Here is an 18,910-nt window from a genome sequence, read left to right as displayed (position 1 = left end):
CCCCTATACACAGTGTCAGCAGAGTGTCCCCTATACACAGTGTCAGCAGAGTGTCCCCCTATACACAGTGTCAGCAGAGTGTCCCCTATACACAGTGTCAGCAGAGTGTCCCCCTATACACAGTGTCAGCAGAGTGTCCCCTATACACAATGTCAGCAGAGTGCCCCCTATACAGTGTCAGCAGAGTGCCCCCTATACACAGTGTCAGCAGAGTGTCCCCCTATACACAGTGTCAGCAGAGTGTCCCCTATACACAGTGTCAGCAGAGTGTCCCCTATACACAGTGTCAGCAGAGTGTCCCCCATACACAGTGTCAGCAGAGTGTCCCCTATACACAGTGTCAGCAGAGTGTCCCCTATACACAGTGTCAGCAGAGTGTCCCCCTATACACAGTGTCAGCAGAGTGTCCCCCTATACACAGTGCCAGCAGAGTGTCCCCCTATACACAGTGCCAGCAGAGTGTCCCCCTATACACAGTGCCAGCAGAGTGTCCCCCTATACACAGTGCCAGCAGAGTGTCCCCCTATACACAGTGTCAGCAGAGTGTCCCCCTATACACAGTGTCAGCAGAGTGTCCCCTATACACAGTGTCAGCAGAGTGTCCCCCTATACACAGTGTCAGCAGAGTGTCCCCCTATACACAGTGTCAGCAGAGTGCCCCCTATACAGTGTCAGCAGAGTGCCCCCTATACACAGTGTCAGCAGAGTGTCCCCCTATACACAGTGTCAGCAGAGTGTCCCCCTATACACAGTGTCAGCAGAGTGCCCCCTATACACAGTGTCAGCAGGGTCTCTCCCAGTAAGGGGGGCACACCATTTATCTTATCTATAAATCTATATATCTATATACCATGGCGCCATAATTCGTTGTCCGGTCGTTGTGTCATCTGCTTGGTCGCCATGACGATTATCACCACACATCACATCGCTCGCCGCCCTCAGATCCCCGGCAGGACGTGTGATGGTGAGAAATGATAAGATGACACACGAGGTTAATAATCTACATCTGATCGTGTGCGATATCCTGCAGGGGGGGACACGTGAACGCTTGGGACACAACATGGCGGCACAAGCCCCTGTCATACAATGTGATACGTCTTCATTACGGTATAGTTTATGTGACTTCTCTGTCTTGCAGGTTCACCTGTGTGAGGTGGAAGGGCTACAAGACTTCCTGGAGATATCCTCAAGTGACTGCGGCAACCAACCCGTACTGGTGGCGGCGAAGATGCTGAGAGCCAACGTCACCAAAACCGCCAGGTACATCATTAAAGGAGCCCTCCGAGCGGGGTCCAGGAACAGAAAAACAGCAAATGTCTTCCAAAAAGAGCACCACCCCTGTCCTCAGGTTGTGTGTGGTATTGCAACTCAGTTCTATTGAAGGTTAGGGAGCCAAAATGTAATACCACACACAACCTGAAGACAAGGGGGGCACTGTTTTTGGTAGACATTTGCTCTGTTTTACTATTCCTGTAAACCTCTACATCAGTGGTCTCTAAACTGTGGACCTCCAGATGTTGCAAAACTACAACTCCCAGCAAGTTTTGGCGTTGGCTGTCTGGGCATGCTGGGAGTTGTAGTTTTGGCGTTGGCTGTCTGGGCATGCTGGGAGTTGTAGTTTTGGCGTTGGCTGTCTTGGCATGTTGGGAGTTGTAGTTTTGCAACATCTGGAGGTCCGCAGTTTAGAGATCACAACTCTACATAACCTGTCGCTCTGTAACTGTTCACTAGTCTTCAGGATCCATCCTGCAGTGTAAAGAATGGAGGATTTTGGTTTTAGTTGGCCAAGGCTACATCTGTGCATATGTATTGTAAACTGACACAACTGTAATAAAATTGGGGGGTGTTAAATAAAACCTTTGCTGAAACAAAAATTTGTCTGGTTTTGCCCATAACAACCAATCACATCTCAGCTTCCATGTCACCAGAGCTTGATAAGATCTGAAGCTGAGCTGTGATTGGTTGTTATGGGCAAAACTTGATTTTTTTGTTTTGTTTTCTGAACTTTTATTTTGCATTAATTTTGCTTAATTAATTAATTGCATTATTTTGGATACATATTGACATGACCCTGAATGCATCCATGGCAACCAAATTATATAAAAAAAAAAAACAATAAAAAAAACTCCATTGTTTACACTGCAGCTGAATCCATAAAACTGAAATAATAATAATTAATTATAATAAAAATTATAATAATAATAATACTAAATATAATACTAAAAATAATAATAAAAATAATAATAATAGTAATAATAAAAAATAATTATAATAAAATAAAAATAATAAAAATAATAATAAAATAATTTATCATAATAATAATATAATAATAAAATAATTAATAATATAATAAAAGAAATAATAATAATAATTATTAATAATAATAAAAATAATTATTACTAATAAAAAAGAATTAATAGTAATGCAATAATTATTATTAATAATAAGAATATAATAATAACAATAATAATAACAATAAGAATAATAACATTATTAATAATAATAATAAGAAGAATTAATAATAAAAACATTTTTCATCTATAGAAATGACTTTCTGAAAGAGATAAAGATCATCTCCAGGCTCAAGCACCCCAATATCATCCGCCTGTTGGGTGTCTGTATCCAGGATGACCCCCTCTGTATGATAACTGAATATATGGAAAATGGAGACCTCAACCAGTTCCTGTCCCAGAGGGAGATCCGCAGCCAGTTCACCACTGCCAACAATATTCCTTCTGTAAGGTTAGTGATCGGGGATATATATAAAATAAGGGACCTTAATGGGGCCCCTGCTGGTTCATGCAAAGCAGTTGCCTTGACAATAGCAGTGGTAGGCTGGTCATTGGGGAGACCTCCCGGTACAGTGGGGCAGTGACTGCAATTCGGGACAGTTGATAGGTGCCTTACCACCTTTTCTAGCATAGACCCCCGTAAGAGAAAGGGGGTTTCTCCATGCCCCCCCAGTGACCTTGGCCTTGGACTCTTATTTGCCCTGCCTAACTAGGACTAGCGGTGCTACCTTTCGGATGGTTCTCGGTAAAACCATGCCCTGGCGTCACGAACATTTAGGGGTTAACACCATCTGCCCCTGAGCTACAACATCTGCCCCATACACCTCAAATCGCACCCCCGTGGCACACCACACATGCCAGCAGCAAGGGCCCCATTGGTAGTTATGACTTACCACCCAAAGAGAAAACAGGGCTCTCCATGGCCTCCAGCATTGGCTGCCACCATACCCTCCTCCTATGACCACCACTTCATGCCACATTGCGCACCACCCGCTTGCAGTTGCTGTAACTATGGACTGAGATGGGCCGAAGCCTTAGTGGCTCAGTGGTTGCTGACTTGGGGTATCACAATGGACGTCTATCGCCCCAACAATATTCCTTCTGTACAGTTAGTGAGCGGGGCATACATAAAATAAGGGACGTATATGGGGCCCCCGCTGGTTCATGCCATGCATAATTGCCTTCATGGTGACATTGGCAGAGGCAGGTGGGTCATTGGGCAGACTTTCCGGGACAGTAACTGCAACACGGCACAGTTGACAGCTATACCTTACCACCTTTTGTAACATAGACCTCTGAAAGAGAAAGGGGGGGGTTCTCCATGGCCCCCAGTAGTGGCTGCCACCATACCCTCCTCCTATGACCATCACATCATGCCACATTGCGCGCCACCCACTTGCTGTTGCTGTAGCTATTGACTGAAATGGGCCATGGCCTTAGTGGTTGCAGCCATAAAGGGGTACTCCTTTGCTCAGCGTTTGGAACAAACTGTTCCGAACACTGTAGCCGGGAGCTCATGACGTAATAGCCCCGCCCCTCATGACTTCACACCCCGCCCCCTCAATGCAAGTCTATGGGAGGGGGCGTGACAGTCTATGGGAGGGGGCTATGACATAACGAGCTCCCGGCTACAGCGTTCGGATCAGTTTGTTCCAAACGCTGAGCAGCGGAGTACCCCTATAAGGTCTCACAATGGATTTCTACCACCTCAAGAGTCTAAAGATCAGGTGAAAAGTAAGTACCCCCCCCTTGTGCTTTCTTCCGGCAGCCTCCACAACCTCCTATACATGAGCACGCAGATCGCCGCCGGCATGAAGTACTTGGCCTCACTGAACTTTGTACACAGAGACTTGGCCACAAGAAACTGCCTGGTGGGGAACAACCACACCATCAAGATAGCCGATTTCGGAATGAGCCGGAATTTATACAGCGGAGATTATTACCGTATCCAAGGACGCGCGGTGCTGCCGATCCGGTGGATGGCTTGGGAGAGTATCCTACTAGTAAGTAATGGACACATGAGGCGTGTAGGATGACAACATTACAGGTCTCCAAACTGTGGACCTCCAGGTGTTGCAAAACTACAACTCCCAGCATGCCCGGACAGCCAACGGCTGTCCGGGCATGCTGGGAGTTGTAGTTTTGCCGTGTGCTCTATCCAGATGTGTGTTGTTTTTTTAGGGTAAGTTTACCACATCCAGTGACGTCTGGGCGTTTGGGGTCACCTTATGGGAGATGTTCACCCTGTGTAAGGAGCAGCCGTACAGCGTCCTATCAGATGAGCAGGTGATCGAAAATACTGGAGAGTTCTTCAGGGACCAAGGAAGACAGGTAATTTATACATCCTATATCACTATATACAGGAGATATATAACTTATACCAGCTGTGCATGTATAATTATATACAGTATATACCTAGGTTATTCCAGCATGGGCCATATCACTATAGACAGGAGATATATAACTTATACCAGCTGTACATATATAATTATATACAGTATATACCAGGTTATACCAGCATGGTCCATATCACTATATACAGGAGATATATAACTTATACCAGCTGTGCATGTATAATTATATACAGTATATACCCAGGTTATACCAGCATGGTCCATATCACTATATTCAGGAGATATATAACTTATACCAGCTGTACATATATAATTATATACAGTGTATACCAGGTTATACCAGCATGGTCCATATCACTATATACAGGAGATATATAACTTATACCAGCTGTGCATATATATTATATACAGTATATACCAGGTTATACCAGCATGGTCCATATCACTATATAAAGGAGATATATAACTTATACCAGCTGTATATATATAATTATATACAGTATATACCCAGGTTATACCAGCATGGTCCATATCACTATATACAGAAGATATATAACTTATACCAGCTGTACATATATAATTATATACAGTATATACAGTATATACCAGCATGGTCCATATCACTATATACAGGAGATATATAACTTATACCAGCTGTACATATATATTATATACAGTATATATCCAGGTTATACCAGCATGGTCCATATCACTATATACAGGAGATATATAACTTATACCAGCTGTAAATATATAATTATATACAGTATATACCCAGGTTATACCAGCATGGTCCATATCACTATATATACAGGAGATATATAACTTATACCAGCTGTACATATATATTATATACAGTATATACCCAGGTTATACCAGCATGGTCCATATCACTATATACAGGAGATATATAACTTATACCAGCTGTGCATATATAATTATATACAGTATATACCCAGGTTATACCAGCATGGTCCATATCACTATATACAGTATATACCCAGGTTATACCAGCATGGTCCCTATCACTATATACAGGAGATATATAACTTATACCAGCTGTACATATATATTATATACAGTATATACCAGGTTATACCAGCATGGTCCATATCACTATATACAGGAGATATATAACTTATACCAGCTGTACATATATATTATATACAGTATATACCCAGGTTATACCAGCATGGTCCATATCACTATATACAGGAGATATATAACTTATACCAGCTGTGCATATATAATTATATACAGTATATACCCAGGTTATACCAGCATGGCCCATATCACTATATACAGGAGATATATAACTTATACCAGCTGTACATATAGATTATATACAGTATATACCCAGGTTATACCAGCATGGTCCATATCACTATATACAGTATATACCCAGGTTATACCAGCATGGTCCCTATCACTATATACAGGAGATATATAACTTATACCAGCTGTACATATATATTATATACAGTATATACCAGGTTATACCAGCATGGTCCATATCACTATATACAGGAGATATATAACTTATACTAGCTGTACATATATATTATATACAGTATATACCCAGGTTATACCAGCATGGTCCATATCACTATATACAGGAGATATATAACTTATACCAGCTGTACATATATATTATATACAGTATATACCAGGTTATACCAGCATGGTCCATATCATTATATACAGGAGATATATAACTTATACCAGCTGTACACATATATTATATACAGTATATACCCAGGTTATACCAACATGGTCCATATCACTATATACAGGAGATATATAACTTATACCAGCTGTGCATATATAATTATATACAGTAAATACCCAGGTTATACCAGCATGGTCCATATCACTATATACAGGAGATATATAACTTATACCAGCTGTACATATATAATTATATACAGTATATACCAGGTTATACCAGCATGGTCCATATCACTATATACAGGAGATATATAACTTATACAGCTGTACATATATAATTATATACAGTATATACCAGGTTATACCAGCATGGTCCATATCACTATATACAGGAGATATATAACTTATACCAGCTGTACATATATACAGTATATATTTGGTGTCTCTGGTTCCTTAGATCTATCTCTCTCAGACGCCCCTCTGCCCAAGCCCCATCTTTGACCTGATGATGAAATGCTGGGGCAGAGACATCAAAGACCGCCCTACGTTTGAGGCCATCCACCAATTCCTGATAGAACAACTGGACGCCATTGTGTAATCCGTGTACAAGGAACACTCCGAGAATCACTTAACTTCCGAAGAGGCGAGCTCTTGTCGTAGCCGACTCATCTGGAGCTATACTGGACGTGGCCTTTAGTTATCTAGATGTAGATTGTAGAAGGACCAAGAGACAATGTTCTCCTGCGGTGCTGGTAGACTTCCTGGGACCCCACCGGAAACCTCAGTCTCTTACAGAGTTCCAAGCCCCTTGAGATGTCAAGAAAATTGACCCCAGAGGGGGCTGAAGATGCAACATTGCACTTCCCCAAAAGGGGAGAATCCAGCTGGGATCAAGGACTGGAAATAAGATGTGAGAAGTAGGGCAATTCCCCACTGAGAAGTACCACTACATTCTGTGTGTATATATCTATATATATATGTGTGTGTGGGGTTTGTGTGTCTGTCTAGTGATTATATTGCCATGACACAGATACATAAGCCCTGCTGTCTGGAGGCGGAAGTAGTTTGTACATAGAATAATCTAAAGGAGTCGATTATATGTGATGGGACCAACCAAGGCCGTCAAGTTCTGGAACCCACCTTAGATGCCACCACCCATAAGATATATGGTGCGCGGGAGCGGTCTGCCTACTCCAGACACCATATCGCCACTTTTTTATGGATTTAAAAAAAAAAAATGATTGTAAATATGAAAAGATGAATTTATATATATAGTCACATGACAGGACTTCAATGAACGTCTTCCATGTGGATGTTCAGTTTACGGCTCATCCCACCATTCCCTAGACTTGTCCTTGTTTGGTCTACCACCATGTTTTATCTCATCCGTAAGCCTTTCTTGAACATATGGATGTATAGTAAGAACATCTTCTTGTATCAGTGGATCACTGGCCATAGAGGGTCGTCTAGGGGTCACGTGGAGATGGTGTTTGCAATCTTCTCAAGGGAAAGACAGTGCCCGTTTATGTGGATAGAGTTGCCATGGTTATCCTTATCTAGTTGATAATTTCACTCAATGAGAAATGTTCCATAGAAGCCGCCAACAGGGAGGGGGTCCTCAACTCAGTTTGGCCTCGTTAATTGTCTTAAGGGGCACTGGAAGACTATTGAGGACTATAGTAAGAAGGTGTGGTAACAGGGTGTGATGAGGGCAGATGTTCTTACCCTAGGGGCAGATGGCATTAACCCCTTGTATTCGTGACGCCAGGGCATGGTTAATCCTCGATACCACCCGAAGGTATACCGCTGGATCCTGGACTAGGCACAGGGGCAATAAAGACTCTGACGCCAAGTTACGGACAGCGGTAGCTTTACTGAGTGTAGACAGATGGTAAAGTCTATACAGTTCAGCCAGGGCCCATGGAGGTGACCAGTGACTTCAGAGACCTTAAGGGTTTGCTGGGACTTGTAGTAGGACTGGACAATTGAATGCAGACCACACTGACTTGACAGATGACAAGGACTGACTTGACTTGACTCATAAAGCTGTGACTTTATCTTACTTGACTTGATGGTGGCTGCAGGACTGGACTTTGAGGTCTCCAACACTCTGGACACACACACTAGGCACGACTGACCTCAGCAAAGACTTATCTCCAAAGAGAGAGAAGCTCCATCCAGGGCTTATATGGGGGAGACATGCAGGGAGCCCATAGGTCACCTGGTCATTGATACCTCCTGGGTAACAATCACATGACATAACTCTTAAAGATACAACACATTTTACAATACAATACACTGCAGAACATATGTACAGGGGGGAAACAGGTGCAAGGGGCCAGGGGACACTGAAGGAGGCTGCCTGACAGGACGGCAAGGGTACGGGGTAACATCTCCCATACTTGGCCACCACAAAGGGACTGACTTAAGGGGTATTTAAAAAAATTATTATTTTTTGACTATGCTACAGGGGCTGTAAAGTTAGTGTAGTTCATAATATAGTGTCTGTCCCTGTGTTTTATGGTGGTATTACAATTCTTATGTGATCTTTGCCCCTATGTTTATTTTTAACAAGAATCCGGCGCATCAACCCCATTGCATTTATCCCCTTCCCGGCCGGCACCCCTGTGACTCACTCACGGCGCTGCAGGGGGACGCTGTGTGCACAGTGCGCACATACATGCAATGCGCATGCAGGCTTCCCTTCTCTGCGCCTCCGTGATTCACAGGCGTGCAGCCCGGGACGGGAGATTTAAATTTAAAAAAAATTGCCTGCTGAAGCCTGCGAAACCCCGGCAGTTCTCAACGGAACCCCGGTTGGGAATCACTGGTCTACTCTTTGATCAGGTCTAGGTGTAGACGTCCATATTACAAAACCATACAGCCTTCCAACCTATAAACCAGTTGGCTTACCACTCCAGACCTCACTATGATCTATTTGTGTAGTAGAATATGTAACCCAAATATGTTGACCATCTTCCAACCCTTCCATGGTTATGCCTGTGATGGCTACTGTGATATCAAAAGGATACTCCCTAAAGACTATGGTCACATTGAGCTAAATTGGAGAGATTTCGGCTCAAGAGACCATTGGCTTCCACATTATAGCTTTCTCATAGGGGCCTTCAAAGATCAGGTTAGGTCATCACCACGTTGGTCATGTACACAAGTGGGGAAATGTCTCCCTATCATAATCTGGGTTTGTCTGGTACAGTAATCCCGTGTGTGGTCTGGATGAGCTCTGCAAACCAGTTACCCATAATCCTTCATGTTGGCTTCTTCACCTCACTGTACTATTGCATTCATGTGCAAACAAGAAGTCTTGACTGCCAATCCCATTCTAATCTTACAAAAGCCGAGGCGGTTCGATTTCTGCATTTTTTTGGATCACGGATCATGGCCGTGGTAGTGCTAGCAATGATCTCCATTAATCTGTGTACTAGCACATGGCAATATGAATCTGACGTATGGACGTATGTGTTTACATCCATCTCAAGAACTTTGGAGGCTTGGACATTATCCCAAAATTGTGTTACCGCCTTTTATGATCAGGAGTAATGAGTTCATGAACCTGTTTGGTTACATTGTTTTGGCCCAGTTCATGGTCAGGTTCACTAATACACATTACGCACCCCCTCACAAACATAGACAGATCCATGTACTCCATCAAGGCTAGAAGGGACTGATAGAGGACTATACCACTAGGCACTACGGAACGAATGGGGTAGGATCAGGTCCTGGGGAAGGGGTTAAGGGGGTACTCCGCCCCTAGACATCTTATACCCTATTCAAAGGATAGGGGATAAGATGTCTGATCGTGGGGGTCCCGCTGCTGGGGACCCTTGCGATCTCGGCTGCAGTACCTCAGACATCCGGTGCACAGAGCAAACTTTGCTCCGTGCTGGATGACTGGCAATGCTGGCCGGAGGCTCGCGACGTCACGATCACGCCCCGCTTGTAATGTCACGGCCACGCCCCCTCAATGAGAGTCTATGGGTGGGGACATGATGTCCATCATGCCCCCTCCCAGACTTGCATTGAGGGGGCACAGCCGTGACGTCATGAGCCTCTGGAGCTGCACCCGATGCTCTAAACGAACGCCGGGTACAGCAGGGAGATTGCGGGGGCCCCCCAACGGTGGGAACTTCACGATCAGACATCGTATCCCCTATTCTTTGGATAGGAGATAAGATGTCTAGGGGCAGAGTACCCCTTTAAGAGCCAAGTATCACTTCGAGGTGTAACTTGAAACTTCTGGGTCTCAATGCCAAATTTGTAATAGGGCCCCTACCTACTGTGTGTTTTTTTTACATGGCAGAGAGGAATTATGGGCCTCTTAGGCCCCAGATGTGGCCGCTACACCTACACCCCCTATAGCTTGGTCTGTAGTTCCACTAACAAGACACCAACCTAAAATAACATTGGACTGGGACTTTACTTTGCAACCATATTGGTGGGACCAAGGATATTGGCTACAGGGGGTCCTACAGGATGGTGGCAATAAACCTTCTTGAAGAGCCCCCAAGCTTGGCCATGTCTGCATTGCTAGTGTGGACATTTAGTGTTGTTGGATCACAGCAAACTTAAAGGGGTACTCCTGAAGTAAATGTTTTGAACGCGGTTTTCGCGATGCGAGGGTCAGCCACGCCCCTCGTTACATCATGACCACGCCCCTCAATGCAAGTATATGGGAGGGGCCTGACGGCCGTCACGCCGCCCCCTCCCATAGACTTGCATTGAGGGGGCATAGCCATGATGTCACGAGGGGCGTGGCCGACCCCCGCAGCGCGAAACCACATTTGATCTATGAGTGTTTAGAGGGTAAGGTTTGAATTTGGGAAATTTGGGACCTGTCTAACAATTCCCTTATGCCCATTGACCCTGTAGGACATATACCTTTGTATAAGGGCCCACTGAAGCGGCAGTGTTCAAAAATGAACTCATAAGCCCCCCCCCCCCCCTGTGTCCTATTCGCTAAAGGTCACATGACTCGTGAAGCCATGTTTCTACAGGGTTGGAAGCATGTAGCCTTACTACTTTTCTCTCCTAGATTGGCACTTTTTGGGGGTATTTAGTGGGCACCAACATACCGACTCATTCAGGTGCCCTGATCCTTTCTGGATTTCCAATTCCTTTAAGATATAATTAAAAGTGTATATAGTTATGAAGTGAGAGTGGGAGGAGCTTCTGTGGTAGCCATTTTGGACACGTGGCATGAAGTGCCTGCTAGTGACGTCACCCGCCCCGTATGATCCTGTAGTTGGTGCGTAACCGAAGTCTCCTGACCTCCCTTCCCCCCGGCCGAGGGAAGCAGACGCTCTCTTGCTCTCTGGTTTCGCCTCTCGTGTCTTCTCACATTTTTGTGTATTGTATGCCTATTGTTTTTCTCCCACACTGGATTTTGTTATTGTCTTACACATGAATGTTATAGCGAGGGTCATTGTAATGGTAAAATGTTAAAATGACCTAGAACATGGGGTGTGGGATGGGAGGGGGTCTATGTGTCATTTGTTAATACTGTACTACTGTCACTTCTGTAGACATTGAATCTATATGTTACCTGTAGCCAGACTGGACTGAAGTGCAATGAAATCTGTATTGCCGAATAAATGAGCCTGATCTGTGGACGATGGTGCGTGGTCTCTCTTATTTTATGTACCCGATCTACGTCCTTAAAGGGGTACTCCACCCCTAGACATCTAATCCCCTATTCAAAGGATAGGGGATAAGATGTCTGATCGCGGGAGTCCTGCCGCAGGGGACCCTCGGAATCTAGGCTGCGGCACCCCAGACATCCGGTGCACAGAGCGAACTTCGCTCTGTGCCGGATGACTGGCGATGTGGGGCGGAGGCTTGTGACATCACAGTTATGCCCCGCTCGTGACGTCACGGCCATGCCCCCTCAATGCAAGTCTATGGAAGGGGGCGTGACGGCGTCACGCCCCCTTCCATAGACTTGCATTGGGGGGGCATGGCCGTGACGTCACGAGCTGGGTGACGTCACGAGCCTCCGACTCTGCACCCGACGCTCTAAACGAACGCTGGATGCAGCAGGGAGATCTAAATGGAAGCTTCTCCCTCCCGAGTCCTTAGTGAAGGACATCAGACATCTTATCCCCCTATTCTTTGGATAGGGAATAAGAAGGCTAAGGGCAGAGTACACCTTTAAATCCAGAAACAGTCCTGTTATATGGCACTGGGCAAGAGAACCATTAGGACTCCCAACTGTGGACTGTGGTCAGACTGGGAAGAACTACACCACAACTTCCTCTGGAGCATACAGCAGCTGATAAGTACTGGAAGGATTAAGATTTTTATATAGAAGTAATTTACAAAGCTGTATAACTTTCTGGCACCAGGTAATCTGAAGACATTTGTTTTCCACCAGAGAACCCCTTTACCATCACTTATGATGCCGTTTTGGGTATCAACAACCTAATATATCATCCTAACAGACCTCTAATGAGAACAATACATCTACCACTATTGACGGAGGAAAGCAGAAGAAGAAATGCCGTCTTGTTGGGAGATGAACCACCGCTGCAACCCATCTGCAATCTAAAGACCATTTGGACACCCGTCATGTCGTAAAAACTTGATGGCGTCATTGGAAGTAGTGACAGATATCTCATGTTTGGGCCCCATTTTTGCATTGGATAAATATTGTTCCGAACAGGAGAAGACTCAGGTGATGGAATTACCATGAGTCGGAGCCTCGGGCGCTTCATTCTTACATGGAACCAGATCCTAAGCTGTAAACAAAGTCATCTGACATGAAGAGTTACCAGAGGGCTGGACTGAGGTGGTTTCTTCTGGATCCTCGTACTTGAGTCTCAGCGGAGTTTGTGATGGTGGAAGCAGAGCCTGTGGAGCAGGTAAGATGGTTTATTCTATGGTTTATTGGGGTTATACAGGATCGGAGATGCTCTTATAGCCATTTCCACTCCGGCCAAGAGATGAGGATCCCAAAGAGAGGACCCTCCCCCCTCTATTAAAGGAGAACTCAGAAAAAAATGAACTTATCATCTATCCTGCGGATAAGTAGCTGATCGCGCAGGGGGATGGTACACACTCCATTCTTTTCTGTTGAAGTGACGGAAATGCTGTACTTGGGGCTCCCATGGGAATGATTGGAGCACCGGGTCCTGTCTCTGTGATCGCGGTTGGGTCCCAGCGCTCTCTTAGGAAACTCCTCAAGGTATTCTGTGCAACCAAATAAGTCCTAAAAAAGTAACGCACATGTCCTACGCTGCAAATAATTTTGGGACAAATTCTGAAGAACCTCTCTATGATACTCAAACCGAAACTTATCATTGTTACAGGGAGTTTTGGTCCTTCACTAAGGACTCAGGAGGGAGAAGCTTCCATTTAGAATAGGGTGACATTTTAAAGGTGAGGACCTTTGGGTGAGGACCTATGGTTAAAGCACCTATGGGTGAGGACCTATGGTTAAAGCACCTATGGGTGAGGACCTATGGATAAAGCACCTATGGGTGAGGATCATGGTTAAAGGACATATGGTTAAAGGACCTATGGGCGAGGACCTATGGCTAAGGACATATGGTTGAGGACCTATGGATGAGGACCTAGGGTTAAAGCACCTATAGTTAAAGCACCTATGGGTGAGGACCTATGGGTGATGATCTGTGAGTGAGGACCTGTGGTTGAGGACCTGTGGTTGAGGACCTATGGGTTAGGACCTATGTTTGAGGATCTATGGTTAAAGCACCTACGGGTGGTGACCTATGGATGAGGACCTATGGTTAAGGACCTATGGTTGAGGACTTATGGGTGAGGACCTATGGTTGAGGACCTATGGGTGAGAAGGTATAGTTGAGGACCTATGGGTGAAGTCCCAACCAAAGTTCTTCCGGCTGTTGCAAAACTACGACTCCTAGCATGGCCGGACAGCCGTTTGGTGTCCGGGCATGCTTGGAGTTGTAGTTTTTTTCTTCAATAGTCCCATGTTTCATCAATAGTCCCATTGGTTTCAGAGTGCCCACTCATCTGCCCAATGCTTCACACTGTAGCTCCACTTGTTCGGCCTTGGTTCGGAGTATAGGTAGAAGCCCACCAAAAGTCAGTACATGATATCTGATTTCCATTAGAGCTACAACTAAACTACTAGTGAAGTAACACTTTATCGACTGCTTACCCAAATACTACTTACCAATATTTCTCAATTCTTGTGTAAAGTGTAAGACTTGTGGTCACCACACTCAGCATTGTGACATAGGTACAAGTCATCCATCCCACAATATAAAAAAACAACACCTAATCCTGAGCCCAACCCTTACCGATCCCCAAAGGGGTAGCCTATACCAGCCCCCCAACCTACCATGTCCATTTATAATCCTGGGGTCTTCTCATGTGGTAGAGGAGCCTTTGGATCTTCAGACACCAGGCACTGGGGTGACAGCCACTTCACACCTCACACCGCCCCAGCCTTGGGGGTCTGTCCCTATTCCTCCAGCTGGTAGGGGAGCAGATTGGCAAGATGACCCCAGGGTCTTCTCACCTTAACCCCATATATTAATACCAGGGATCAGAAGAACATTGTGCAGGTTCCCTCAAAAAGATGACGTCTTACAGATAACATTCTTGTCGTCCTATTGTGGTAAAACTCTTCAATCGGCGTCTTAATCCTTTAAGGCCGCCAGTTTCATCGACTCATTCAATGCAACAAACACAAATCCGAAAATTACCTGAGTAAGTATTTCAGGGCACGTCCTGATTCTTGTAGAATGGGGGGGAGAGTACCTGAGGAATCAAAAAGTTTATTGGGTGGTGTTGAGGTCCCACTCAGGTGTTTAGTACGGTCCCTTATGTCATGATTCTGGAAAATCGGGAGAAGAAGACTTGTAACTTGAACCGGGGCCACTATCAGAAGGTTTTGGGTCAGCGCCCCCACTGATAAACACGTAGATGTATGGACAACAAAAAAAGTACAATACAGGCTCATAAACAAGAGACCCGATCTCCTCACCATCCCTGCCCGGACGAGCACACAGCATAATAGTCCAGGAGACCTAGTGAGGAGAGGGTGCAGGGGTGGAACAAGGAGATTGGGCAAATAGTGCAATAAGGCTGGATCCATCAACAGCAGGAAAGAACCTGAGTGATCGGAAGGTTTATTTTTGGTGGTGTTGTGGTCCCATTTGTGGCCCATTCCGGTAACTGTTTAGTAGGGTCCTTAATGTCACGACTCTGGTGTAATGGGAGAAGAAGTGTTGTCCAGGAGAGCGGCTCTCGAGCATAGCTTCAAGTAAAATGAATAGATCTCGGCACAAGCTTATAATGCTTAGTAGTGTTTTATTCAGTAATATCACATATTACATGCCCGCAAGACGCGTTTCGGCATTAGCCTTTGTCAATTGTACAAGCTTGTGCCGAGATCTATTCATTTTACTTAATGGGAGAAGAATGGGAGAAGAACCTGCCCCCAGGCCACCAGATTTTTGGGTCAGCACCCCCACTAATAAACACGTAGATGTATGGACATTGGACAACCATAAAAAAGTATAATACAGGCCCCCCCAAACTAAAGGCATCATCTCCTCCCCATCTCTGCCCGGACGAGCACACAGTATAATAGTCCAGGAGACCTAATGAGGAGAGGGTGCAGGGGTGGAAAAGGGGATTGGGCAAATAGTGCAATAAGGCTGGATCCATCCAGAGCAGGAGAGAAACTGAGTGACCAGAAGGTTTATTGGGTGGTGGGGTGGATCCATTTGGGGCCCATTCAGTGAACTCTTTAGTAGGGTCCCTGATGAAGATACAAGTTCTGAGTTTTTTGGTTCAAGTGGCAGTATACATACATGGCATTACAGGGGTCCCTAACATTACAATATGAACCGGTTCCAGGACGACCATTGTATGGTGAAACCATTGTACGGTGAAACCATTGTATGTGACCATAACTCTATGGAAACCTGGTAATTGGTTCTGAAGCCCCAAAATGTCATCCAAAAATAGAAAAAAATGAGGATTAAACATAAATAAGTAGATAGTTAATAGAGATAAAGCAAATCCTTACATATAAAGTAATAAAGATCTGCTGGGAGCTGTAATCACTGTCTATGTAGAGGACAGGAGCTTCTTCAGGGTCCTGTACAGAACACAGTGTCCTAAAAAAGTAACATGGAGCCGCCCTCACCTGGTGTCCAAAGGAGCAGCTAACCCTGGGACAGGTAAAGAGTACAGAACATGTACTAGAGGCAGGAAAATTTTCAGAGAGAGTAGTGTGGTGCCGGGAGATTAACGGTGACTGGGGTGTTGCAGTGGTAGTGTAGGGTCTGGTGGTATTAACCCTTGAATGTCGTGACGCCAGGGTGGGGTTTCCTCAATAGTAGTGTTCCTACCGCCAACTGTCCCACAAACGGCACGGAGAAATAACGAAATGCCCACAGCAGATTTCAGGAATAACTGAAGAAACTTTACTTGCAGAATTTATGAAACAGTCTTTAACATGACAGTCTTTTAAGAGTGAATCGGGATACAGGTTCCTCACAGGTTTGCTGGGACTTGGAAGCAATGAGCTTTTATGCAGGCCACTGTGCTACTAATTTAGAAGATTTGAGCTGGTAGTAGTCACACAGGATTTGATAGATGGAGCTTTGAGTAACTCACGTTTAGTGGTTGCAGGTTCTTAGGCTTTGGGCCTAGATGAATTGAATTGATGCTGCTGAGATGCTTGTGCTTGCTTGATAGTCCGACAGGAAGAGAGAGAGACCAAGAGAGATAATTGATTGACTACAACCCTTTATATAATAAGGGGCTGGACTAAGCTCATTGGTCAGCAAACCTGTAAGTTACGAACCCAGGGAACTCTGGGTACATCACATGACCTCTAAGGTCCTTGAACATTTTATACATCACAACCGTACTTCATGTGACCACCAAGGTCATGTACATATATTTCCTATACATTTAATAAATATAAACACACTGTACACGAGGCGAGCCCTGCAGGAGAGCCCTATATGAATGGAGGGACTCTAGCTGAGGGGACTTTAGACAAGGGACACCACAGTAGCCTTGATTTTTAGTTCCATCGTGTCTTCTGCTCTAGTCATAGGTAAGGTTGTCCTTGGAATGTTTTTGAAGAGACTCTGAAGAAGTTCTGAAGAAGTGTTATGGGTCATGTGGTCACCGGTTATCTTCTGATATCTCTGGCATTTGATGTAGGTACCCGCAGTCAATAAGGTCTCACATTCACACTGAGTGCATTGATACAATGTCGTGTTCTCTTAGACAAACAACATACACTTAACACTTCGCCCTCCAGGCCCGGCCCGCAAGGCATGTTTACACATCACGATGGGGAAATGTCATGACTGATAAGATCTCCTGAGAGTTGTGACTACGATTCAGGTCCTTCCAGCTGTGGACCAGGATGTAATGTGACTCTATAACAAGTAGATATTGACCGGATATTTTTACAGGTTGAAACCCTTTTGCAACATTGCTGTCCTGCTACGTGAACTTCATAAGGTTTTGGTCACTTGTCTTCTTTTAAGGATGGGACCAGAGGTCAAGTCCTGGGAAAAAAGTTTGGGAACTCACCCAAGATTTACCCTTAAGGGCTGGTCCTGCAGGACTCCTGCTAATGGGAACAGTGTTCCTGCTGTAGGAAAAAGTGCAGGAACTCCGCTCCAATGCGTTCCTTCAGGACTTAAGCCCTGGATGAGACCATTGACTATGGGGTATTCCCTAGAGTGGTGACAAATCACTGGAATATACCATTTTATGCACCTGTACCTATCTGAAGGGGCCTCACTAATGAACTGAAGACGCTTTTCAATCTTTCCATGCTCAGCACCGGCCCGGCCACCCATTGGGCAGGAGAACATCTCCATTCATGGGCATGACCACCAGTGTGCAAGAAGGACTGTGACTGCCCCCTCTTTTCTAAGCACTCTCTGGACATTGTAGGGACCATCACTTGGCCCGTTTACCCAACATCAAGCAAGAAGTTGTTCATTTTTTGTATAAGCAACCACATGTAAAGTCCAGACCTGAATCATAGTGTTTCCCAACCAAGGTTCCTCTAGCTGTTGCAAAACTATAACTCTCAGCATACTTATCTACTATATACAGTACACTATCCTCTATTGTGTTATCTACTCTACACAGTGCACTGTCCTCTATTGTATTATCTACTATACACAGTGCACTGTCCTCTATTGTGTTATATACTATATACAGTGCACTGTCCTCTATTGTGTTATCTACTATATACAGTGCACTGTCCTCTATTGTGTTATCTACTATACTATTTTCTTTATAACTTTTTAATGCTCCTTCACTGCTTTCCTGTTTTAGAAGCTTGGATGTTTTTTTTGTTTTTTGTTTTTTCATTTATTGCCCACTTTTATTTATTGAAAAAGGTTTTTCTTTTTTTCTGACTCCTTTTATTCCCATAAGGCAGTGTTTCCCAATCAGGGCTCCTCTAGCTGTTGCAAAACTACAACTCCCAGCATACTTATCTACTATATACAGTGCACTGTCCTCTATTGTGTTATCTACTATACACAGTGCACTGTCCTCTATTGTGTTATCGTCTATATACTTTGCACTGCCTTCTATTGTGTTATC

General features: G+C 44.6%; 1 protein-coding gene across 1 annotated transcript in view; it reads left to right on the top strand.

Annotated features, from left to right (window-relative positions):
* The window catches only part of LOC130291820 (discoidin domain-containing receptor 2-like), a 118,697-nt gene extending 110,170 nt beyond the window's left edge, over positions 1 to 8,527 (top strand). Inside the window, exons 14-18 of the mRNA XM_056541129.1 lie at positions 1,139 to 1,260; positions 2,545 to 2,742; positions 4,060 to 4,294; positions 4,473 to 4,622; positions 6,771 to 8,527. Coding sequence (XP_056397104.1) covers positions 1,139 to 1,260; positions 2,545 to 2,742; positions 4,060 to 4,294; positions 4,473 to 4,622; positions 6,771 to 6,911 — 846 coding nt within the window. The 3' untranslated portion in view covers positions 6,912 to 8,527. The remainder of the gene's footprint in view (positions 1 to 1,138; positions 1,261 to 2,544; positions 2,743 to 4,059; positions 4,295 to 4,472; positions 4,623 to 6,770) is intronic.
* The last annotated feature ends 10,383 nt before the right edge of the window (positions 8,528 to 18,910 follow it).

This window comes from Hyla sarda, chromosome 9 (genome assembly GCF_029499605.1).
Source record: "Hyla sarda isolate aHylSar1 chromosome 9, aHylSar1.hap1, whole genome shotgun sequence".
Taxonomy (NCBI): Eukaryota; Metazoa; Chordata; class Amphibia; order Anura; family Hylidae; genus Hyla; species Hyla sarda.
The sequence above is the reverse complement of the archived record's forward strand: the minus strand, read 5'-3'. Positions and strand labels throughout refer to the sequence as shown.